Source organism: Engraulis encrasicolus, chromosome 18, assembly GCF_034702125.1.
Source record: "Engraulis encrasicolus isolate BLACKSEA-1 chromosome 18, IST_EnEncr_1.0, whole genome shotgun sequence".
Lineage (NCBI taxonomy): Eukaryota > Metazoa > Chordata > Actinopteri > Clupeiformes > Engraulidae > Engraulis > Engraulis encrasicolus.
In genome coordinates, this window is record NC_085874.1 from 37,856,279 (window position 1) to 37,882,778 (window position 26,500).

Genomic DNA, 26,500 nt, shown 5'->3' on the forward strand with positions numbered 1-26,500 from the left:
CCATGTTGTTCCGTGTGGCTCTATTGAACTGTGAGTATAATTACATGCGAAGGAACTGGCACTGAGCAGACTGCGTGACAAAATACTTTGACATGTAGTCTTTAATGTAAATGAACAGTACAGTGCAATGCATGCAGTAAGAAGTAAAGGCCCTTCATTACTGAAGGAATGCTGCCCCCTAGCGGTTATACAGCAAGCGTGCGGTCTTTCTTTGACAGACAGTCTCTGCCTATAGGCCTACTCAGTAATAAACAATAGTTCAGCATTATTTATATGTGCAGCAGAAAGATCTCTGGAGTGTTGCTTATTTTTTCAGAGCTCATGTAGGCCTAGCCTAGTGTTAGTGTTCCTGCAGTATGACTAGTCTGGGAATACAGTAATATGCACACGAGAATAGAGCTACTGGAAAATGCAAAATACACTAAATGCAGTAGTTTGAAAATGAAAATGCAATCCTGCCACAAAATGGAAGAAGAAGAAGAAGAAGAAGAAGAAGAAGAAGAAGAAGAAGAAGAAGAAGAAGAAGAATTAAATTGTGATATTTTAACGTTTAGCCTATGTCTGGGTCAAGCACTCACCTAAAGGCACTGTGTCCGGGTGAAGTAGGCCTATGGATAAGTTTATGACCGCAAGTGTGCAACATGAGGAAGTACTAGAGTGGTCGACGGAGGCAAGGGAGTGGCTTACCTTTCCCCACCTTTGGACGTCTCCAGCTCCTGAGTCTTGCGTTCTCTCCGCTGGGATTCGGGAACTTTGTGATCGGGAGTATCGTTTTGCATTTAGTTTGAAATCGGACAGAATCTAATAAACTGACGCATGCTCCATCGCAAGTATTGGAACTTCTGAAGTGGGCAGAGATTACCAGCGGGCGGGTGAGTTACCTGTTGCAATGTTTACGCTGTCAAGACAGTTGTGCGCAGCAGTGAGCGCAAGCCCTCTTTACTTTTATTACAAACGCAAATAGTTTGACAGATTCATTTGTCGTTTCTGTGCGTATACCTGGGATCTTAAAGTTGGACATTAAATGTCTTCGCTTAAGCATCTTAATATTTCAGAAAATGGTCAGTGTCTCTGTTAATACACCCGTTCCTGTGAATTTACCTCGACAGCTTGCAGTCTACAAGGCCGTGAGGGGCAAGTCCAAGCAGGTGAAATTGTTAGCCTGTGCATTCCAGCGCCTGGAGATATAGGCGCATATTGCATTATGCCTATGCTACCTCTTCCTGCTCCTCAGCTCTATGTATAGGCCTATTTCAGGGGAAAAACTGGTTAAGACGTAAAACTTGCACTGCTAGAGGATAAAATAGTCTCTCCATATACAAGGTATTATAATGGCTGTTTCAGTTCTCGGAGAAGTAGGCCTGCTGACCTGTTGAACCACAGATTTTTTTCTAGAAAGAAAAGGCTGTGGTTGAACTTGACATTTGGTTTCCTCAATGACCCTGTAGTTTTAGCCATTTTACTGTTGTGTGGCTAATGGTATTTACACAGTGTACTAACAAAACACAATTGGCAAACAGGCTAAAGAGTCCTAAAAGCTTTAACAAGAGAGTGTTGTGTAAGGACATTGGCCGTTGTTTATATTGTTGTCATCACTTCAAGAGAAAAGTCCTACCTGCCTCACCTTCTGGTGCAGTGGCCAGATAAGATCTACCACTGAGTTTTGTGTTTTCCATAACAACAAATCTGCCAGCTTGGAAGTGGGTCTGGCGACACACCTCTATTTCTTAACCCCTTAATGCGCGCCGAACCTCCAGTGGTACGATGTAATAGTCATTGAAATGTAACTACCATAGCACTACAATACTATGACACAACACAGGTCCTTTAGTAATGCACCACGACTTGGTCAATACTGCTAACAACAAATGTATAAAGCCGTGTCTTAAGGGGTTAAAGTGAAAGAAAAAGTTATTTCAAAAATAGTAGCCTAATTTAACTGAAAAACCCTTTTTTTAGGTTTGGGAGGAGGAAGGGAGGAAGCAGTTGGTCTGTGTTGCACATATCCATGACATCTTTGGATATTTTGTGTTTACACAAGAAATAGTGTGCCTGAAACATCCACATCCACACATAGGTTATAGTGCTTATAACGTGTGATGAGTTTTGTGTGTATCGTCACATGTTAATAACATGTCTGTTGACACCTCCGCATTAGGGCCTGTAGGCCTTCAGTTTAAACTCACCTCAACAGTATTATGAAATCTTTTAACTTTGGGTGTTTTGTATTAGTGACAAGCAGTATGGCGATTAAAAATGAATACCTTCACCTTGAGTCATAGAGGATGACACTTGCTCACGAGGACCAATTACAAAATATTTGTATCTAAATATATTTTGTATTACAAAATAACTATGCAATGATTTTGATTACATGTTGAGTTTGGCCATTTTTAATCAAACATGACCTTGAACCTTTACAATGACAATTAGTTGATGTATGGTTATGTGATTATTCACAAACAATGGGGATTCTCATCTTCTCTTCTCTTCTCTTCTCTTCTCTTCTCTTCTCTTCTCTTCTCTTCTCTTCTCTTCTCTTCTCTTCTCTTCTCTTCTCTTCTCTTCTCTTCTCTTCTCTTCTCTTCTCTTCTCTTCTCTTCTCTTCTCATTTCCTGCATCTCCCCACGGTCTTTAGTTCAGGCCAGTGCTACATTACAGCATGCCTCCAGGTAGTGAGTGACCCTCCTGTTTATCTTTTGAAGGAGGAGACCAACGCACATCAGAGGTTTTCGAGGTGCAGGTAGCGTGTGCAAGATCAGTTTTTGAGAAGAAGATACCGCACACTCTTGTCCATCGTCCGTGCTGCAATTTATTTAGAAAAACAACGTTTTGGGCGGCCCGTATGGCCTTTCTCAAGTTTAGAAGCGATGGACAAGAGTGTGCGGTATCTGCTTCTTAAAAAGTGACCCTCCTGTTGCCTCCTGCTGGCAAGCAACTTATAGCAGAGGTGGCTAAAGGAAAAGATAAAAAGGAGAAGTCAAAAACAAAGCTTGCCATAGTTTCCTAGCCTGATTATCATGGACTTTCAAATCTCTTCGAGACTTGGTCTGACCAAGAGCATAACAATTAACATTTCCCAAACAGCATTTCCCAAATGGTCTCCCTTGGTTTGCTAATGATTGTTTGCTGCCCAACAAAGTGGGAGGAGTTCCTGTATTTGCGAGAACCCAGAAAGTACTTGCATTGACTCCTGACCTGACTGGTAGCAACGCTGAAGCTGTTGCGTCACTAGGAGGGCACGGCCTGGCTAATAGTTTCCTACCAACACAAGTAACTTCACAAAGTAACTGGTCTGCAGTTAAGTTACTATAGACTCTATAGCAGGGGTGCTCAACTGGCGGACCCAAACGCAATGTCATCCGGACCAAGACAAAATCCATCTGTATTTAATATGTATAAATTATACATGAGATTTCGCTGCCATGCGATTTATAGGTGTATTTCTGCGAAGCCAGTCTTATGACAAATAAAAGTATCATCACTATGACAACTCAGTGAGTGAGCAAGAGGCCAGTGCGGCCAGCGAGTGAGGCTATTTTCTGCATCGGTCCGTAGCGACTTTTTTGGACCCTGGAAACATACGAAATTTGGCGAGTGGACCTTTTCAGTTTCTAGTTGAGCACCCCTGCTCTATAGTACAGAGCGATTTACCTGATTCTGTGCTGCTGATTGGAACAAATTTGGGGTTTTCTTTTTAGATTTTTAGTTTTGTTTTCAGTAACAATGTCTTGCCACCTCATAAGGTACAATGGAATAACTGGCGTAACCACTATGTAATATCTATCATGCTACAGTACACCATACATTTACTTAGCTGACGCTTTCATTTATTCAAAGCGACTTACAGTTATTATTTTGCAGGGTATTGGTTACAGTCCCTGGAGCAATGTCAGGTTAGGTGCCTTGCTCAAGGGCACTTCAGCATGGATGGAGATGTAGGGAGAGGTTAGGGGGGATTTGAACCTGCAACTCCTAGATTGAAAGACCAACTCTCTAACCACTAGGCCACGGCTGCCCAGACTTTTGCCACTTCTGACTCATAGTATGCATACTCTTCTACTGGCAGTATCAGAGGGAAATTTGTGATACAAATTTATATTGGACAATATGAGAAAATATGCCATAATAGGCCTATATTTTTGTCCCAGGCATTCGTGTCCTCTCTTCTCTTCTCTTCTCTTCTCTTCTCTTCTCTTCTCTTCTCTTCTCTTCTCTTCTCTTCTCTTCTCTTCTCTTCTCTTCTCTTCTCTTCTCTTCTCTTCTCTTCTCTTCTCCTGCTTTTCTCTCTTTTCTAGTTCAGTGCTTCTCAACCTTTTTTGGAAGAAACGCCCCCCCCATCATAAGCCTCCCAACACCCCCTTGACCTTATCACACGTCTGCCAATGCCCCCTTTTTTGTTGTTGTTTATAAACATGGTGTTGTGAGGAGGGGCAAGATACTGGCAGCCAACCATGTGAGCTGATTCTTTGAACGACAATCAGACATTTAGTTGTGCGCAGCCAGGGAAAAGCCAAAAAAGAAAACCCATGTATTGAACAATAAAGTACACTAATGCCCCCTAATGGGAACTAAGCCCCCCATAGGCTCCCCAACGCCCCCTGGGAGGCTATAGTGCCCCTGGTGAGAAACACTACTCTAGTTTCTTAGTTCAGGCCAGTACTCCATTACAATTTGCCTGCAGTCTGTGATTCTCCCAGGGCTTCCCGCTGCTTACAGTATACTACTACTTGCTGTATCCAATGGGAAGTAGACAGTAATACTAGCCAAGAACGCAGTAACTCCTGCAGTAACTCCATTTTGTGGCAGTAATACCAGCCAAGAACGCAGTAAAAAGTTTTTTGTGGCATTTAAATTCTATCCTAAAAAAGTATTACAAGGAAGTGTCACCACCACTATACCAACAACACAGTTGTCAGCCCTTATAGGAAACTTTGAAGCCTTTTTTCTCAGTTTGCCAAAATCTGAATTACTGCGTTCTTGTTTTGTAGGGCAGTATAGTATAGTGTATCCAGAGAGACTGGATATTAACTCCTAGAATCTCTGGTATAGCTTTCCTACTGCTCTGAGGCTGTGCCTCATACCATTGTGTTAGTGTTTACCCGCTAAATGTAAAGACCCTGGCAGGTCACGTCTCATAGATGTGCTAGCGAGCGCTTCTCAACTGCTGTTGTGCAATGTAAAAACGAAGGTGTGAACTCAACACTTGGAGAGTCGGTTTAACATGTTTTAGAGTAGGGGTGGGCGATATGGCCAAAAATGTATACCTCGGTATAATTTTAGTCACGGTATATATCACGGTATATATCACGGTATTGTACATTTGTTTAAAATTGAAGCGTTGCAAAATGACCAAAAAAACACACATTTTTTTTTAACCTTTGCATTTGATTTTTGGAAATGACACAATGTCCTTTCATATATGTGTGAATTCTTGCCATTACATTTTTTAAAAACAAGCAAAAACTAGCCTATGTAAAATGCATTTTGCAATGCAATGCAATGCTACCCAATAGAACACTGTCAATTTCACCAAGTGTCGAAGGGGTTAAACTACGGTAGAGAAGGGGGAAAGGGAGGGGTGTCAAACTGAACACATTGAGAGTAAATAGAACTGAACGTGGATTGTATCAACTACATCTTTCATTGCACCTTTTTTCTATTTATGGAGTTGTTTATGGTAATTTTGAAATGTGTGCTTGCATCTGTGATTATGCCAAGCACAATGGTTGAAGCTGTCATTGTTAAAGTTTAGAAAAACGAACTTTCACATGAGGCAGTTAGCAATGCATAGCAGAACTAATGCATTTGAATGGCAATGGCAGCTTTCACTGCACCAGCGGTTAGCGTGCTAACGTTAGCGAAATCGCTAATGCCACATTTTAAACAGTGAACAGTCATTTTAGTTACTAACACCCAGTCAGATATCATGAATGGTATTATCTCAACTGGAAACAGTAACATACAGCTGTTACGGCTGGCGCAATGTGTTAAATGTAAGGCAACCAATGTTAGCACAAATAAGCACATTTTGTCAGACACCAGCATAGACATTACAGTAATGACTTGGGCTGTTAGCGAGTTAGCTTGCATTTCGTTAAATTGTGGAGTCCAGAATCGAAATGTGTTGCCGTCACATACCATTTCAAACAATAGTTCACTACACTAACCATACATTTTACACTTGAAGCTTATTCAAAGGAAATGATTGTGCTGTTTCTCTACAACAACATTGCTACAACTTGAGTTGAGCAGTCAGTCGGGTGGATGTTCAAAACGCTGTCTATACTGCCATCTGCAGGATGCAATGCGCTATATCACGGTAGAACGGTATGGCCAAAATCCATACCTTGATGGAAAAAATACCTTTTACGATAGTATACCGTCCATACCGCCCACCCCTATTTTAGAGTGTATTTGGTCTCAGAGTACTCTCTGGCAAGGTTGCCAGATGTGACATTTTCTAATAAAGTCCAATAAATGCTCAATAAACACGTCCAATAAATGTATGAAGCGAATATTAATTTAAACTGATTTTTAAAATGTGGCAATTCTATACAAACAAAACTTGTCCAGTGTCACATTTTTTCACCCTAAACAAGCCAGTTGGATGAAAAAACGCCCTAAATCTGGCAACCCTGCTTTCTGGGGGTGAATTAACAGTATTTTTTAGCCTGCCTGTTAGGGCTGTAGCGACTCAACTCACGATTCGGTTCGTATCACGATTTTTGACCTACGATGCGATACACCCCACGATTTCTGAAATGTATCTCATTTGAAGCTTGGAAGCACTATCACATCGAATCGTATGGCTGTTTTTTTGGACTGAAGGATAACAAAACTTTGAAAGGACATATCACGATACTGCCTCCTTACATCACGATACAGTATCGTGACTCTGAGTATCGCAATTTCTCGGTTCGATCCAATATCATTACAGCCCTACTGCCTGTGGCTTCTGTTGTTGGATCCTCAGGGAGAAAGCAATGCAGGACCCATCACTGTGATGTTGTTGCCTGGTCATATCAGATGGTTGGTATAGTTTTGTTTGCTTGTTTGTTTGTTTTTATGTGATCCCTATTAGCTTTTGCAAAGCGGCAGCAGCTACTCTCCTCAGGGTTATTCATGTTCACGCTTGACAAAGTCAAAATATAAGCCACGCAGAATGACAGTGGAATGGTAGAATGACAGTTGAATGGTATACATTTCATGTATACTAACAATGCGTCTGCGCACGCCGCCAAGGGGCAGAAAGTCTTCCACAGCAATAGAAAAGCATTATAAAGCTTTGTCAAGTTATTCATTTTCTGATTTTGTTTTGTCTGAAGTGAATGTGACTGTAAATGTCTGTTCTGCCTGCAGAGCCAGTTGAGATGATAATAAATTAGAACGACACAGTGAAACATCAAAGTGCAAATTAGCATGTAGAAAAAAAAACCTGTTAGAAAATGTATTTAATTTTTTATTGTTTTGCTTGAGGATGACGGTGACTCATTGTGTCTTGTCATTTCATTAGCATGATCTGTGGTCGTTATTCGTCCGTGCTTGTGGACTTCTAGTTTTTTGTTGTTGTGATTGGCCGATGCTTTGAGCTATCTAAGGCATGTGGTCTCTCTCTTGTGTTTAGGAATTCACTGCCTCAGGCTAAGAAAACATCTCACTCACTCACTCTCTCTCTCTCTCTCTCTCTCTCTCTCTCTCTCTCTCTCTCTCTCTGCACACACACACACACACACACGTGCGCACGCACAGGTTCTATTAGTATCATGCATGCTACAGTACTACCACACTAGGGCAATATGATGATGTATTATAGATAGGCTATGATATGTATACGTATACGTATATATATATCACACGGATTTGTGTGTATTTCTGTACCTTTGTATGAAAAAACAAAACAGCTGGAATGAAAGTCACTGGCTAGCGACTGGCTACAGAAACACACTCTGACTCTGTCAGCCCCCCAGTCTCTGGTGGCCCTTTCCAATACAGTGTTAGCTAAAGCTACCTCACTAGTGATCTATTGATCCGTTAGCATTCCACTCAGCCAGGGTGTGCCTGTGACCATTTCCACACTCATTGTGTTGTGGCTCAGTGCAGGGTTGCCAGATGAGGCTGATGATTTCCAGCCCAAATAATGCTCAAAACCCGCCTAGAAGCACAAAATCCCGCCCAATTGTATTGATTTCTATGGCAAAAATTGGGCGGGTTTTTCTGATAAATGCCATTTTTACCCACTTACGGCCATCCTAAGTAGCCCAAATTGGCTCAGTGTTGCCACCTGTCTTGGTTTTTCCGTGATTGTCCCTGTTCCCGGTCTGTTTCGGAAAAAAAAACTTTCCTGGACAGTGGACAATAAATGAAGGAAGCCATTGGATACAAGTAAAAAGGTCGATTGAGTTTTAACCCGTTAAGACACAGCGTTATAAATTTGCTGTTACTAGAATGGCAATGACCAACTCATAGTGCATTACTAAAGGCCCTGTGTCATGTCATAGTATTGTATTACTATGGAAGTTAACTTTCAATGACTATTACAACGCCACTGGAGGTACGGCGTGCATCAAGGGGCTACATGTCCAGGTTTTTTTGGCAGTCAGAGGTGGCAACGCTATTGTGGTGGCAACCCTATTGCGGCTACAACCGGTCGGAGCTGGTGAGAATGACCTGAAGGGTCACAGAGGTGTGGTGCCCAGGGGGAGGGACTGGAAACAATCAGCTTTTGCACCTCATACCCTGCGCCGCCTCCCCATGGATATACCAGGGCTGATAGTATTCAGGCTACATGCCTGATTTCAGGCTTGACAGAGTTTGCAAAAATAAAAACATTGATAATAATTAGCCATTAGGCTATTCTTATCTCAAAAAGTGTTACAGGTTCAGGGTTTTCTTCTACTATCAGGCTTGAATAATGGTCATACACAGGCTATTAAATGTTTGAATAATGTGTCAAAATAGGCCTACGTTGCATCACTATGTGATCTTGTCGTCGTCGTTAGAGCAGGGAAAAAAGTTCAGGCTCAGGATTTTTTTTCACTATCACCCCTGATATACCCTTGGGGTCTGCTGAGGGATACATGATGCATGCATGTGTTAGGCCAATGTTTCCCGATCTTTACTGTCTGTCGTACCCCCTAAGCCAGTGATTCTCAAAGTGTGGTCCGAGGACCACTGGTGGTCCGTTACAGAGCTCAGGTGGTCCATGAAGGGATTTCTACATATTTTTCCAAGATGAGGTAGCAGTAGGCTATAGTTGTAACATTTTCATGTTTTCAACACAATAAGACAGGCTTATAATGTGAATAAAAAGTAAGTGATCTGCATAAAAATTAGCAGTTTCAAATTAACATCCATCAAATGCCAATTTAGTTGACAGGTGGTCCCCGATAATTTTTTGGGGGGACAAAGTGGTCCTCGGTCTGAAAAAGTTTGAGAAACACTGCCCTAAGCTTACGCCATGAGTATCCCCTAACTCAGGGGTGGGGAACCTTTGTCATTTGAGGGGCCACGTCATATTCCTCCAAGGGCTGTAAAAGTCCTCTGAGGGCCGCGCTATGAACACAAATCAGGTTTTCCCCCTGCACTTAAGGCCTATATTGAAGGCAGTCAAGCTTTAAAACAGACCCCACCTTCTCTTGGTCCCCTGAATATAACTATAATTTCTAAGATTCCTTTTCAAAATATGTTATATTTCATGTGAAGCTGCATAACATTGAAATTATGTCGGGGGCCGGATAAAACTAGCCAGGCTGTGCCCTCCTAGTGACGCAACACTTTCAGGTTTGCAACTAGTCAGGTCAAGAGCAATGCAAGTACTTTCTGAGTTTCCGCAAATACGGGAACTCCTCCCACTTTGTCGATAAGGAGGTGCACGAGCTGAATAGAGCAAGGGTGGATATGTGAGGTTTTCTCCAGTATTAATGAACATTAAATACTTTTTAATTGTATTGTGAATTTTATGCTGAAGGGTCCATGTGAATTGTACAGTAGTTTAACTCCTAGACTATTGTAAAAAGAGGATTCCCCAAAACAATTGTGCAGTGAATCCATACTTTCATGGACATCAGCACACCAAAACCTTTGCTTAAACCTGCAAACCTGCTTTCTTATTATCATTGTCAGGTTGTAGTATGGCACCAAGTCAGTTGTGTGTGTGTGTGTGCCAAGTTTGCATTCACAGTTACTTTGTATTTGGCAGGTGGTTTTCTCCATAGTTGCACATAACCGACTTTAGCATATCTGCTGAGTCCTCTGAAGCCCACATTTAACTGAATATACTGCTCTCTCCCATGGCCCTCCATTATGTGGCCACCCCTGAAAATTGCAGATTGTTGCAGCGAGAAGTGCAGACGGCAGACGCTTAATGGTGAAGTGTGCAAATCCGTAGCCAAATAATGATTTTAGTCATCTGTGGTTGATTGAATTCGCTCGAGAGTCGAGACCGAGACGGGGCGGCCATATTTAGTTAATTGCTATCGGTCTGCCTCAGGATATAATTCCTGTCCCAGCGAAAATCTAATGACATTGCAGAATGTGTCATTGATTGGCGAGAGTGAGGAGACGGTCAATAAACAAGATAGTTAGGGGGACTGGTGTTGAGTCTTCCTCACGAGATTATGTCACTGCCTGATGGCCAGACAGACACACGCACACACACGCACGCACACACACACACAGACACACGCACGCACACACACACACACGCACGCACGCACGCACGCACGCACGCACGCACGCACGCACACACACACACACACACACACACACACACACACACACACACACACACACACACACACACACACACACACACACACACATTTGGGCCTCACATGGAGCGAGGCCCTACCTTGTTGGTGTGCTCCAATAGCAGTGGCCTCACAAAGGTAGATTGGTGCAGTACACACTATCGCACGCACGCACGCACGCATGCACGCACGCACGCACGCACGCACGCAGGCACACACACACACACACACACACACACACACACACACACACACACACACGCACACACACACACACACACACACACACACACACACACATTTGGGCCTCACATGGAGCGAGGCCCTACCTTGTTGGTGTGCTCCAATAGCAGTGGCCTCACAAAGGTAGATTGGTGCAGTACACACTATCGCACGCACGCACGCACGCACGCACACACACACACACACACACACACACACACACACACACACACACACACATACACACACACACACACACACACACACACACACACACACACACACACACACACACACACACACACACACACACACACACACACACACACAGTGTCCACAAATGGCCCAGCACCCTAGTTGGCAGTGGAAAGGACTTCATAGTCTGACACTCATTGAGATGGTGTAAAGCTTCTCCAGAAGAGTGTGTGTGTGTGTGTGTGTGTGTGTGTGTGCGTGCGTAAACATTTGTTTTCGAAGGTCTACAGCTCACAAAGTGGTTAGGGGTGTTCACTAGCAGTCCCTAAGAAGTTTCAAGGCGAAATATGGCTTCTGTCATTTTTTATTTGCCATTTTGTGAAAGAAAGTGAAAGTGAAAGTGAAACTTAGTTTACAAATTGCTACATAAAACACACATAAAACACGACAGATGCCATATTTCGCTACAAAAATTGTTAAGGAACACCAGTGATTACTGCTGAACACATATGTTGCATGAGTTGCATATTCTTGAAAACAAATGTTAAATGTGATTTTAAGAACAGAGTTGCAGGTGCCCATAGACGGCCATTCTAAAGCTGGTTGAGATCAAATTCAAATCAGCCAAATAACAGAGACTGCAGCAAACATGAAATAAACGGTGATTGCTACTCTAAAACATTGCAGACCACTCAGAAAATGAACCATCTGTGTGAGAACCAGGTTGCCCTTGTCTACCACTGAGCCATTTTCTTGGAATACCCTGCCACCTTGGTGGAGTTGATCATTTTATTTTGTCCATTTCTGACTGACTGCCTTAATTATTTAAATCTTTATTGAAATGAACTGAATTGAATTAACCAAGCATGAATTTGATAACTCATAGGATGGGAAGGGTGTGAGGACCATCTTCATTACCTCAGCGGGGTGACAGAAGAAAAAAACAGAACGAGAGAGAGAGAGAGGACAGGAAGAAAGGAGACGGAGAAAGGCACTGTCTCTCGCAGTGGGCATGGCGGGTGACACCAGCACGCTGTCGTGGCGCTTGCCGAGCCCCGGCTACGATGGCATGGACCGGAGCCCCGAATTCAACTTCACGGGGGACGGCGGGGCTGTGAAGATCCTAAAGGTCTGCTTCTCCAGTGGCAACAACTTTGGACGCAACTTCAAGCTCGTCAAGTGCGACAGCTCCTGGCAGATACGGGTAAGGATCAAAGTGTCCATACAGTAAAAAAAAAACTTAGTGTTAACTCAACACTCTGATACTGTTTTCCGGCTGACCAGAACGGTGCCCATGTCCGCGCCCACACCAGTTATGTTCGGCACTTCAGTGCTTACCTGTGAACCACCCGGGCCATAACAGGTGCTGAACACACGCAGGCACACACACATGACTGTGTTACCAGGATGTACCTGCTGACGTCTACGTTGTCATCACGGTTCGGGGGGGGGGTTCAAGTATTTTTTGGTTCGTATTGCGAACCAACTTTCCAGTTTGCAAACGCTAAGATCTGTGGCGTTCGCACGCTGGCCACGCTGGCCAGTTCGCAATTTGGTGCAGGAACAGGCACGGCCATGGGCATTGGCATTGGCACCGGCACGGCTGGCCTGAAGAGAGAATTATACTACTTACTAATAGGTAACACTTTATTTTAATGGTTCACTATTACAGTGGATCTACCACATAAGGTACAGTCTAATAACAATGTTTAATAATGTTATACCAGTGTAATGCCACCTGGGTATCACACTGTACCTAATGTGGCATATGTCCACTGTAATCGTGAACCATTACAAATAAAGTGTAACCTACTAATATTATATAACCTTTGGGTTCCTGGGTTCTCTGAGGAACCTTCAGGAAATCCGCATAGCACCAACCAACCAGACTTAGATCCACACTGTTATAGCTAGTGGTTATAAGGACTAGAATACTAAAGGCCCTGCACACTGTAATACTCAGGTGTGATAGTATTCAGGCTCCATGCCTGATGTCAGGCTTGACAGAGTTTGCAAAATAAAAACATTGATAATAATTAGCCATTAGGCTATTCTTATCTCAGAAAGTGTTACAGGTTCAGGGTTTTCTTCTACTATCAGGCTTGAATAATGGTCATACACAGGCTATTAAATGTTTGAATAATGTGTCAAAATAGGCCTATATTACGTCATTATGCAGTATCTTGTCGTTGTTGTTAGAGCAGGGAAAAAAAGTTCAGGCTCAGGATTTTTTTTCACGATCACCCCTGTAATACTGCATATTGTAGCACTGCATATTATCTCCTCCCTAGGCCATCATTAAGTCCATCCTCATCAGTGGACATCTGATTCAACATCATCTAGAGCAGTGTTTCTTAACTGGTGGGTCGGGACCCAAAAAGTGGGTCTCAGAGGGGTCCTGGATGGGTCTCAGAGAGGGGGGTGTAAAAATGCATTAATTCCCCTTTTTATTGCCGGTCCCAAAATTGAGACAAGATGCAGTAATGTCATTGTTAATGCTCCTTTCCACTATCTGATGGACATATTGTATGTCATCATAAACTGCAAATGCTGATGCAAAACACCCTGTATGTACGCTATCAAATTCATGGGTATGTGTTTGATAATTAGACTCATTTGACTGATTCCCGACAGCGTAACAAAAAAATTGAGTCACAACTTTGTGGGTCCCGAAACCATTACAGTTATGAACCCCTGATCTAGACTCTACCTATTTGGTCCCACAGTAGTACTCTGTAAGTGTTAAAATAACACTGCGTCTTCTTACTGTGTCCTGCCTAGGCCATCATTAAGAGCAACGTTTCGATCATGATGATGATGGTGATCGAAACGTTGCTCCTAATAAATTAAGTCTTTTGCAAGCAGTGTGCAGATCCTTTCCCGCTCCTACCTGTACATGTGACAGTTTTTTGATTTGGCACCTGCTAATGCTTTTTTGCTGGATGTGCGCACTTTTCACTACACTCTAGGCCATCATCAAGTCCATCCTCATCAGTGGGCGTCTGGGCCCTAACGTGCAGAACGTGGGCTGCTACGGGCTGCGTCTCAAACACATCAAGTCTGAGGAGCTCCACTGGCTGCACCCGGACCTGACCATAGGAGAGGTGGAGCACAAGTACGAGAGCCACCACATCGAGGCCGAGTGGAGGTGGGGACTGTACAAAACACACACACACACACGCACGCACGCACGCACACACACACACACACACACACACGGCTGTATATAAAATACACACACATACGCACGCACACACACACACACACACACACACACACACACACACACACACACACACACACACACACACACATACGCACGCACACACACACACACACACACACACACACACACACACACACACACACACACACACACACACTTGTGGATTTTAAACACACACACAGAGAGAGAGAGAGAGAGAGAGAGAGAGAGAGAAAGAAAAAGAGAGGGAGAAAGAAAGAGGACGAGAGAGAGAGAGAGAGAGAGAGAGAGAGAAAGAGAGAGAAGAGGAAGAAAGAAAGAGAGGGAGAGATGAACGAAGAAATGGAAATAGAGAGACAGTGAGAGCTAGAAAGAACAAGACGAGTCTTATCGCATTACAATTATTCAGATTCAGGAGAATAAGCATCATGCAGTGACAGATTGTTTAATGTCTGGGTAAAAGGCAATGGGATTACATTATGTATAGCATTGTTAAAATGAAGAACAAGAGTGTAGGGGTCTTATTTGTGTTTTTAAATGAAGCAGAATTAGAATTGTAGATTAGGGTTGCCGAGCAGCACACTGTTTTCCACATTAAAAAGAAGGAACGTTTTTACTGCTCATGAAACAGAGCTTTTTTTAACTTCTACCCTCTGTGAACTGTGATAAAACCGTAGACATCAATACTGTGGTCCGTCTGGGTAACTCTGAGTGGTAAAGAACACAACAAGTAAGTACGCAAGTAAGCACGAATGTAACAGTTGTGGGATCGGGCACCAGCACTCTTCTAGTTTCAGTTTCACTCTACTGTTTCATTACATTATATTGCACTTAGCGACTTACAGTTATTATTTTTCAGGGTATTGGTTATAGTCCCTGGAGCTATGTGGGGTTAGGTGGGCACTTCAGCCATGGATGGAGATGTAGGGAGAGGTCAGGGGGGATTCAAACCTGCAACCCCTAGATTGAAAGACTAACTCTCTAACCACTAGGCCACGGCTACCCCAGTTTCAGTTAACCATTGTTTGTGTTTGTGTGTGTGTGTTATGTGTTTGTGTGTTGTTTGTGTGTCTCTGGTGTGTGCGTTTCAGGTACGACTTGAGGATTCGTTACATCCCAGCTAATTTCTTGGTAATGTTTAAAGAGGACAGGTCTTCACTGCTGTATCTGTATCACCAGGTCAGTGTCTTGTCTTTGTCCCAACCCCCTCCGACACTTGGTCAATGTCAATTTATTGATTAAGCTTGTGTGTTTTAATGTATTTTTGAATTCAGAATATTTTTCAAATTCACATTAAATATTCATACAAAAGTGAAAGCAGCGTCAATAGTTTTCCAGCAACAAGAAGTAGAAATGTGGAAATCAAGGGGGCTTGCATTTTACACATAATCCAAGTTACACAATCTATACACATTGCATGACCAAATTGCAAGATCAAATTGCAAAGATCAAGTGGCACCCAACTCCATACAGTCTTAAAAGGCTTGCATTAGTGAAAATCCTAACCTACTGTATCATGTATTGTTCAGGTGCGGTATGACTACATGCAGTACCATGCCAGCAGAGTGAGTGAGGGCATGGCCCTTCAGTTAGGATGCCTGGAGATCAGGTAGGCTATGACAAACATTATTATATTATTATTATTATATTATGATGTTGATAACAATAAATGCTATCATTGTTGTGTCATAACTAACAGGGATATTTCACACAGGTTACATGTTGGCAAGTCCTTGTACTGTAAGAGTTACGTGGTGATTTATTTGTTTGTATGATGACATTTTGGAAAGTTTTTGGTTACATTTGTGGTTGTTATGTTCTTAGTGCAGAAGGTAATCTGTAAGCAGAACAGAGAATATGCTATCGCCGGTATTTCATAACTAACAGAGGTCTTCTGCTTTTGCTTTCCAGGAGGTTTTACAAAGACATGAATGCCAAAGGTCTTGAGAAAAAGTCAAATTTTGAGTTGCTAGAGTGAGTACGGGTCCCATATGCTGTATAATGTAATTTCATGTAATATTGTGATGCAATGTAAAATGATTGCGTGTGCGTACATGTATGTGTAGTGTGTGTGCGTGTGCGCACGCACGTGTATGTGTATGTGTGTGTGTGTGTGTGTGTGTGTGTGTGTGTGTGTGTGTGTGTGTGTGTGTGTGTGTGTGTGTGTGTGTGTGTGTGTGTGTGTGTGTGTGTGTGTGTGTGTGTGTGTGTGTGTGTGTGTGTGTGTGTGTGTGTGTGTGTGTGTTTGCGTGTGCATGTGCATGTGTCCATGATGTGTTTCCATGCATTCATGTGTGGGTGGGTGAGAGTGAGTGTGTGTTATAACATATTGCTCAAAGTCTTATGCACCCACACACAAACTTCAGTTGACACCAGATGGATGCCAACCCATACCCCAGCTCCTCCTATGACTTGCATTATCTCAGTCGATTGCATTTGGTTGCATCACCCCAACATGTTTTCTGCATTCTCACATCAAATTATAATTCAGATTATGGTTCATTTGCGCAGGAAGGAAGTGGGCCTGGACTTATTCTTCCCCAAACAGCTTATTGAGGGCATGAAGGTATGTCTCTATGTCTGTATGTTTTGTCTGTTGTTATTTTCCTTGGTAAGTGGATATTAAGTCAACATAATGATCTATGTACACATCATTCGATGTTTATTTCTACGTCTTAGTAATACATAATAATGAGGAAACATTTTTCTTATAATGCATTGCTCATAAATACTGTGCAAGACGCCATGTGATTAGGTTATGTCTAAAGTGCTACCCACAGACATATAGATAATTGCCAGGAGGAATGGATTTGCTTTTTGTATGCCTGGTAGGGAAAGCTTCCTTATAGTCAAAAAGGTAAAGAGTCAAAACAGTTACTGTACAGACAGGTCTTCCCACAGCCTTATACTGCACATGATCATGACGTGGATGTGGGCAAGCAGTGTGGAGACAGCATTGTGAAGAATAAAATCTCTCTAACAGTGCAGTCAACAGTGTACTGTAATTTAAATTCAACAGCTCATACACAATATTTAGCAGAATTATCTCTGGAAACATTACACTGATCAAAAAATGAAGTAAAAAAGAATGGGACCAGATATTATCTAAAACTGAGTTTAATTTCTAGTCTTTAAGAGCAACGTACATGGACACTGGTATTTTAACTGTGTGTGTTTGTGTCTCGTCCTGTCCACTCAGTCTCGTCAGTTGAGGAAGCTGATCCAGCAAACCTTTCAGCAGTACGCCAACCTGAAGGAGGAGGAGTGCATGATCAGGTTCTTCCAGGTACGTTTTATTAGCCTGACTCTCGCCAGACTCTCATGTATTTCTGCTCAGCATTCTTGAGCTCACTTAAGGGGCTGGAGGACCTTCGGATTCACCCTGCTCCCGAACCAAAATGCAGTAGAAGCAATCAGGATCATGGCATTTAGTTTAGTTTTCGTCTGTATCTGTCTGTCTGTCTGTCTGTCTGTCTGTCTGTCTGTCTGTCTGTCTGTATTTCTGTCTGTCTGTCTGTCTGTCTGTCTGTCTGTATTTCTGTCTGTCTGTCTGTCTGTCTGTCTGTCTGTCTGTCTGTCTGTCTGTCTGTCTGTCTGTATTTCTGTCTGCCTGTTTGTCTGTGGCTCTGTCTACCTGTATGTCTGTCTGTCTACCTGTTTACCTGTCTGTTTAATGGCCCATCTACCTGCCTGTCTGTCTGTGTTCCAGACCTTCCATGACTTTTTCAGCTTTACAGAGGAGGTTTACCCATGTGAACTAGTGGTGAGTGTCCCAGAGTTCCTTTATGCTGAAAAGCCCAGCCTCTCATATCACACTACATTTCCCACAGTGTCTGGCTATGGTTCCTTGATTGTCTCATGAAGCATTTTTGAGCAATCATGAACGCTGACGGGTTTGAATGCTAGTACATTTGTGCCACACTGTATGGCCCTGCACTTGCCCAGAGCACTTTATGGCACTGTATGGCTGTAAGGAAAGATTATTCTCAGCTTATATTATGACTAGGGCTGGGACTCGATTAAAATTTGTAATCAAATTAATCTATAGGCTTTGAAATTAATTAATCGAATTAATCGCATTTTAATCGCATTTAAACATCGGTCTTGAGAACAGTAAAAAGTATTTTTTTCACATGGATTTTGTCTAATGACGATAAATAAGCTTAATCTAAAGATATTGCTCCTTTTTAAAAGAAGAGAGAATTCTTCTAAATGTCAACAGGCTGTTCACCATCAGGCGTAATACTGCCCTCCACTGGTCTAATCCAGAACTATTAAGCTATGTTTTGTAGTGCGATTAAAATGAGGTTTTTTTTTTTTAATCATGTTCATTTTAGTGTGATTAATTAATCGAAATTAATGCATTAATATCCCAGCTCTAATTATGACTAAATATTATGTTAGTGATTTGGTTATCAAACAAACAATACACAACAGCATCCGCTGTTGGTCTACCTGGAAAATGCCCGGTATGTCAAATTACCAGTCCAGCCCTGCTGGGCCTACAGTACAAGATGCTGGTTTATCAGAGGGACCAGAACACTGTCTACTGATTTCAGATTACTGATGTCATTATACAGTATATTATGTAATCAGAGGTGATGGGTAATTAATGGATAATAATTGTGTTTACCCTTCTACCCAACTTACAGCAAGGCTGGAGCTTGTCAGTTGACTTGGTTATTGGCGCTAAAGGCATCTGTCAACGCTCACAAGCTGAAGCAGCGGTGAGGAGATTGCACATACAAATGCAGGATTAGTCTCTCTCTTTCTCTCTGTCTATCTGCCTGTCTGTCTCTCTGTCTCTTTGTCTGTCTGTCTCTCTCTCTCTCTCTCTCTCTCTCTCTCTCTCTCTCTCTCTCTCTCACACACACACACACATACACACACACACATACACACACACACACACACACACACACACACACACACACACACACACACACACACACACACACACACACACACACACACACACACACACACACACACACACACACACACACACACATGCTGCACGCCCTGCGCAGTGTGTACACACACTCAAGCACACACACACGCACACACACATTCTTTCCTTCAGCCTCATTGACACATTCTTGCATAGATGCTCAGAAACTGCTTGAAATATTTCACATCTTTTTTAGAGGAAAAAAAAGAAATCCAGCTTGTCTTGCAATTTTCAGGAAACATTTGTCTCAGTTCACACTGAATCATCGGCTTAATCCATTAAACGATATTAATGTGTCTCCCCCTCCCTCCTCTCCCTTCCTCAGCCTATATGCCTTGCAGAGTTTCAGCAAATAAGGAGTCTCAAGTGCGCCATGCACAGCGATGGCAAGGCGTTGCTGACTGTGGACATAGAGGGAGCCAGGCAGGTGAGATGCATCGGCTGCTAAAACGACATTTTTGTTACTGTGTGTGTATAGTATTATATTGGTTAAGTATCTTGCTCAAGGACACACCGATGGAGTCAGGCAGAGCGGAGCTTGAACCTGCAACCTTTGGGTTGCCGAACGGCTCCTCTACCACCTGAGCTACCACCGCCCTAAATATATTACATTGCATTTTTTGTATCCAAAACGACTGGCACAACAGGTCACCATTACAATGACGATAACTAGCTTCACCACAATTATACGAATGTACAGTACAGACAGAGTTCCCACATCAACTGTTTCCCAAAAGAACTGATATTTGTAGCAGCACTAAGCTGTGCCCACCTAAATCAAACAAAGTGGATAAAAGGTATAAGTCTGTAAATACAAACCCCAACTCCGATGAAGTTGGGACGTTTGGTAAACAGTGAATCAAATCAAAATGCTATCATTTTCAAAACATTCAATCTATTCATTAGATGGAGAATAATGAAAAGACAACATATTAAGTGTTAAAACCGAGAAAAAATATTGTTTTGGGGGACATATGTACTCATTTCTAGTTTGATAAATCCAACACGTCTCAAATAAGTTGGGACGGGGATCAGTGAAATTTAGTAAACATCCAAATAAGATCAAACAACAAAGAAGAACATTTCAAAATGAATTGTACTGACGGACAATATAGGTGTCCAGGTATAAGATCATCACAGAGAGGCTGAGTCACTCAGAATTAAAGATGCAAAGGGAATAATTACCATAGTTATTACATACATTTTTGAATTCCCTTTGATTTACCACGATTGAGTGTATATAAGACATATTTTTCTTACTAAAATCATTGTATAGGTTCATGACACCATGAAATATATATTGGCTGTAGTCTCACTCTAATTCCTGGAGTGCTAGAGCTATTGAAAATTGACCATATTAAGAATGCTTAATGCGTGCAAATGATACAGGGGTGTAACATTCTCCTAAGCACCTGAGCTCAATTGAAATAGACCCAGAAGACATGGGAAACTGTCCTTTGCTTACAGAAGTCAGCAGAAGTTGTAGAAGGCCATTCTTTTTGACAATAATAGAGCATTGCACATCCTGTGCTACAGTGAAAATGGACCATCCAACTTGTGTTAGTGCTAACTTCAAAAGTCAGCCTCCATGATGGCATGCGGGTGCAGTAGTGCATTGGTTAAGATGTTCTCACTCATCTGTAGAGTTAAATACAGTGCTGAATGGTATAAATGGGTTTTAAACAGCATGAAAAGCCACTCATGCATTATATTTTGAAGGGAGATCTTCGATTACTGCCACATAGTAAGGTCAAATTGCATTCTCTATTATGTTTTAACAGTTTGGCTCCATCATAAGGACCAGCAGGTGATAAAATGGTGGGCTTTTGGTCAAAACCTGTCACACTGTAAGCACTACAGAAAGGAAAACATTGCAAAACATGACAAGGAATACACCCACCATTTAAGCTAGTGAAATCATGTCCAAGATAGGAATTAACACTGTTTTTTATATAAAATCATCTCATCGGTTAATGTATTTAACTGTTAAGTGTTGTCTTTTGTTTTGTTTTTAGTCTTCCTCGATATTTGCTGCCATTTATTGTCCCCGTCCCAACTCTTTTGAGACGTGTTGGATTTATCAAATTAGAAATGAGTACATATGTCCCCCAAAACAATATTTTTTCTCGGTTTTAACACTTAATATGTTGTCTTTTCACTATTCTCCATCTAATGAATAGATTGAATGTTTTGAAAATGATAGCATTTTGATTTTATTCACTGTTTACCAAACGTCCCAACTTCATCGGAGTTGGGATTTGTACTAATGTAAATAATTGGAAGCCAGTCCGCTTGCTTCATGCTGGCAGCAGAGGCAGATCTTGTAATCACTTGTTGAAAGTGACGAATTGGCAAATATGTGATACTTTGAAAGCAGCCGTAGAATAGTTCATTCTAAAACTATTGAGCACAACTGGTTGATATAACCCCATATAGGCTACAATATGTTCCTCCCCCTCTAATTTGCATTTTTTTAAAAAACAAAAAGCTAACAAATGCTAACAAAATAGACATGGTAATACTTACAAAAAATATTTTACTCAGTTAACAGATAGATTTTTTTGCAGCCTATGTCTTAGTAGTCTTGACAGCCATGGTGCAAAACTTTTTTCCCCACATGCTAATACGTCACATAATTGTACATGTATGACGTTATAACAATATGATGTTTCTTTTTGCAGCCTCTGTCTATTAACGTAGCCTCGATGGCCATGGCGGAAAACATGGCGGATCTCATAGATGGATACTGTCGCTTGGTCAACAATGTAGACATCTCCCTAATACTGAGGTCAAACAAAGGTAAGGGTATTACTGTAAAGGCAGACTGTATAGTATTGTGGCCAGAGTAGGCATTACAACTGTGCTGCCCTTTCCCGAATTTGATAATTGCTAAGTAATAAAGTATTATTATTGGTGATATACTGTATGGATGAGTTGAGAAGATCCACCTTTTTATGTGTGAGAAGCGTGATTTTCCCACTCATAATGAATGCTTAGAAATTGGTGGTATGACAAAATACTCATTTGTAAATGGGCATTATAAATACTGGAAGTAAACTACTAAAAAAATACATAGGCCTATTCTAGCTCTAAATATTTCTCATACCTACTGTGTGCTCTGAAACAAGCTCAATATGTAGAACATAAAGTCTCCATATACTGTAGAGATGCATATTCTGTGATAAGATAACACAGACAACAAACGACGCTGTGAACGTTTACGTAATGGTTCACACTTTTTTCCCCCAGGTCCAGAAAGTCGCCCCTCTCTTCCAGAAATACCTACAGGGTGAGTGGAGTCACATTCCTCTGGCATGAGACTTGGTGCTGTTGCAAGATGGAGAAGTGTTGCACCAACACCAAAGCACCAGTGTTGCCAGATGTGTCTGATCAAATCCTGCCCAAAAGGTTCTCAAAAACCGCCAAAATGCGTTAAATTTCAGCAAAATTACATTGATCTCTATGGACATAAAACGACAGAAAAAAACACTCATTTTTCCCTTTTTTACCCGCAGACGGCCATTCCAACAGCCCATTTGGGCGGGTAACCGCCCAATCTGGCAACACTGCATAGCACCCAATGACAAGCAGATTAATACTTTCATCATGCAGAGAGAATTATTAACTGTAACCCAAGTACATAGTAAAACAATGCAATGTTAGTTAAACACTTGCAGAGTCAATTTAACATATTCTTGAGTGCATTTGGTCACAGTGTTCTCTAAGTGTTGAATTCACACTACACTTCCTGCTGTGTACGCACCAGTAGAGCAGGAGTCAAACCTGTCGCCACATGCTTCATGAACCGAACACTTGTTCAGAAATGACTTTGTGCTTATATGTTGTATTGTCCTTATTCCCTCTAACGCTAACGATTAAATGTCGTCTCAGAAGGATTGTTGAGTAGATGTCCAGTCAGTGTTGAGCTTTTACTGTTGTTGTAAATATACTATGTCGACATGTTTGTTGATACAAGGATACAGGGACAGTTTATTGGCCAAATACATGCAGTAGAGCCACTTCCATAAAGCATGCAGCGGAAAGAATTGGCCTGTGTGAAAAGTGTGCTGAAGGAACCAGAGGGTGGTGTGATAAACTGCTAGCTAAGGTGTTAAGTGTGTCAGAGGTGGCTGTCTGAGAGTAGATAAGATGATGATAAGACGTCTCTTTTGCCTTTACAGACCACAGACAAACTCTTTCAGATACAGCAAAGGTAAACAAAAAAAAGCAATCATCCACAATTACTGTAGCATGTGTGTCATCTATTGTGTGTGTGGCTCATCATGCATACCTAGTATAGTGTACATGCATGGTTATGTGTCTTCTATAGCATATCAGTTTTGTAATTTTCATTATTATTTATATGTTATATCTTGTGTTGTGTGCATCTTGAAGCTAGGCTTTCAGTGTCATTGTACAGTGTATGCAATGACAGAAAAAGGCTATCTGTTCTTTTCTATTATTACTCTGGATCTGAAGACGCAAAAAGACGCTGAAGAAGGCTTAGGCCGAAACGTCTGTCTGTCTGCCATGCTAACCCAGTATTAAAACTGCAAGAAATTGATCCGGGAGTGCGGCTTTTTTACTATACATGTACTCTGGATCTGAAGAAATCTTCATGGTGGTGAGCTAAAACCTCTCACTGGATTTCACTTGCAGGTTCTGACATATACTGTGAAATACTTGATGAAAGGGAGACACCTTCTGGTAAGGAAAAGAAATACCCCAGTCTGCCTCAAATAATGCTGCTCCTCAATTCATAAGCTGTAGATGTTGTGGGATATTAATATTCAGCCTTGAGACGATACACAGAGTGAAATGCCATGTAAAACGGTTAAATGATGGAAAGGAAGTCTTTTGATTATTAATAGCTGTATAATTCCCATATATTCTCTTGTACTATCTTTTGGCCAGAAGTTTAAAAGTTGTAAATGTAAATTGTATGTCAGAGCTACAGTAAGTATATATATTTCTGTCTGAAGTCTGCACCTAAGGTACCTTTGTGAAAAAATCAAGTAAATATGAAGAGCTCTTTTCCAAAACGCTATATCCACCATTTTTGACTTTTTGCATTTTAATATTGGAATCGAAAGTTAAGAAGTCCTATCGTCTATGTGTGAATTCTTGACATTCAAATGTTTTGAGGACATACTTTTAAACCTCTGTAAAATCAATTTTGCAATGCAATTCAATGGAATGCTCAATACAAAGATGTCAATTTCCCAACATTCTATAAAATGGATATATCTAAGTTTGGAAAAGAGCTCTTCATATATCACTGTCGCTCCCACAGCCACAAAGTATGGGCTGTCCAGGAATGACGTGGTGCTGGGGCGGATCCTCGGTGAGGGCTTCTTTGGGGAGGTCCATGAAGGAGTTTTCAAGCACGTAAGGACCTTTTATCTTTGCAATCGTTTGATATTTGACGGGACTCATTAATACACATTTTACCATAAGTACAATATCTTTATATTGAGCTCAAGTATGAGTAGCCTCTTTGTGCAGATGGGGTCACCGGCGGCGGGCCTATTCACTATGTGCTGAAAATACTGAGCTACATCATAACAATATTGCTATGACAGTACAGAGGGCCTTAAGTAATAGATTAAGACATACCCATTACAATTTTGGTGACTGTAAGGTTATAACATAGGCTCTACGGTAAGGGGTTAAGCATTAATTGTACAGATACTCTATTTTAGGCAGATGAATATGTTATCGGCAGGTTTGTAAAAGCCATTGCTGTGTTTTTCTTCTGTCAAAAGTACTTTGTAGATTACATCACTGAGTGTAACGGAACGGATTTGTGGCAGGGTAATATCTCTCTATAATCTTATTTACTTCAGTCTACATTAGCTAAAACAATACCACTTAAAGGGGTTTCCTTACAGTACCATTAAGGTATAGGACAGCCATGGCCTAATGGTTAAGGCTTTATTTTCAGAAGGTTGAGAGTTCGAATCCCTCACTCGCGCTGAGGTGCCCTTGAGCAAGGAACCTAGCCCCATACTGCTCCAGGGACTGTAACCAATACCCTGTAAATAAAAAACATCAGCTAAGTGTAATTTAAAAAAAAACATACCAAATAATGTGTTACTGTATGTGTTTGTGTTTGTCTGGGTAGCCAAGCGGAGACAGGATTAGCGTAGCTGTGAAGACCTGCAAAGACTGCTCTCCGGACGTCATGGAAAAGTTCCTGAGCGAAGCAGGTACACAATATTTAATGCAGATTTTAAGGGGTGGTGGTAGCTCAGGTGGTAGAGGAGCCGTTCGGCAACCTAAAGGTTGCAGGTTCGAGTCCCGCTCGGCCTGACTCCATCGTTGTGTCCTTGAGCAAGATACTTAACCCCAAGTTGCTCCTGGTGGCAGGGTGATACCCTGCGTGGCAGCCACGGCCACCGGTGTATGAATGTGAGTGTGAATGGGTGAATGTGAGGCATACAATGTAAAGCGCTTTGAGTGCTCGAAGGAGTGGAAAAGGCGCTATATAAATGCAGTCCATTCCATTCCAAGAACACTGGATGAGGAAGAGAACTCGCACACCAAGAGTTGCCGATGCAGGAAAGGTGTTTAAATCCATCAACTTAAACAAACGTGAAATAAAGTGCTACCAAATGGGGGTGCATTGCAAACGTTTCGGTCCTCGGACCTTCATCAGTGCACTTTTTTGCGAGTTCTCTTCCTCATCCAGTGCTCTACAATACCCAGAACCAACGCACCCTCAAGGCCTGGAGTAATTGCCACGACACTCTTCCTGATTTAACTAAGCAGATTTCAAACCAGCAGTGAGGTGCAACATATGGCATTAATTAACACATATTCAAAAATCACTTTAATTGACACAAATTGACTTTAATTTCACACAGATGATTGCTTATAAGTCATCGATAAGTAACTTAAAAATGATTGCCTATTTGACACCAGCCAATGAACAAATACAAGGCATGTTTGATGCAAGGCTTGTATGATGATGATGATAATGGTGATGATGATGAGATAACGATGACGCTGGCGAAGATGGTGATGGTGGTGGTGGTGGTGGTGGTGTTGGTGATGATGTGGATAATGATGATGATGATGACTTGCAGGGATCATGAAGAACCTGGACCATCCAAACATAGTGCGTCTGATCGGGATCATTGAGGAGGACCCAGTCTGGATAGTGATGGAGCTTTA

The 26,500-nt window shown here is 41.8% G+C and overlaps 1 protein-coding gene across 1 annotated transcript in view; it reads left to right on the forward strand.

Annotated features, from left to right (window-relative positions):
• Positions 1 to 729: 729 nt before the first annotated feature.
• Positions 730 to 26,500, forward strand: part of ptk2bb (protein tyrosine kinase 2 beta, b) — a 54,519-nt gene continuing 28,748 nt past the window's right edge. Inside the window, exons 1-18 of the mRNA XM_063223581.1 lie at positions 730 to 872; positions 12,055 to 12,372; positions 14,138 to 14,316; positions 15,465 to 15,552; positions 15,903 to 15,982; positions 16,285 to 16,347; positions 16,885 to 16,939; positions 17,573 to 17,659; positions 18,083 to 18,136; positions 19,026 to 19,100; positions 19,650 to 19,751; positions 22,006 to 22,123; positions 22,574 to 22,613; positions 23,506 to 23,537; positions 23,984 to 24,031; positions 24,618 to 24,712; positions 25,449 to 25,533; positions 26,413 to 26,500. The exon at positions 26,413 to 26,500 is cut by the window's right edge and continues 13 nt beyond it. Coding sequence (XP_063079651.1) covers positions 12,181 to 12,372; positions 14,138 to 14,316; positions 15,465 to 15,552; positions 15,903 to 15,982; positions 16,285 to 16,347; positions 16,885 to 16,939; positions 17,573 to 17,659; positions 18,083 to 18,136; positions 19,026 to 19,100; positions 19,650 to 19,751; positions 22,006 to 22,123; positions 22,574 to 22,613; positions 23,506 to 23,537; positions 23,984 to 24,031; positions 24,618 to 24,712; positions 25,449 to 25,533; positions 26,413 to 26,500 — 1,481 coding nt within the window. The 5' untranslated portion in view covers positions 730 to 872; positions 12,055 to 12,180. The remainder of the gene's footprint in view (positions 873 to 12,054; positions 12,373 to 14,137; positions 14,317 to 15,464; positions 15,553 to 15,902; positions 15,983 to 16,284; positions 16,348 to 16,884; positions 16,940 to 17,572; positions 17,660 to 18,082; positions 18,137 to 19,025; positions 19,101 to 19,649; positions 19,752 to 22,005; positions 22,124 to 22,573; positions 22,614 to 23,505; positions 23,538 to 23,983; positions 24,032 to 24,617; positions 24,713 to 25,448; positions 25,534 to 26,412) is intronic.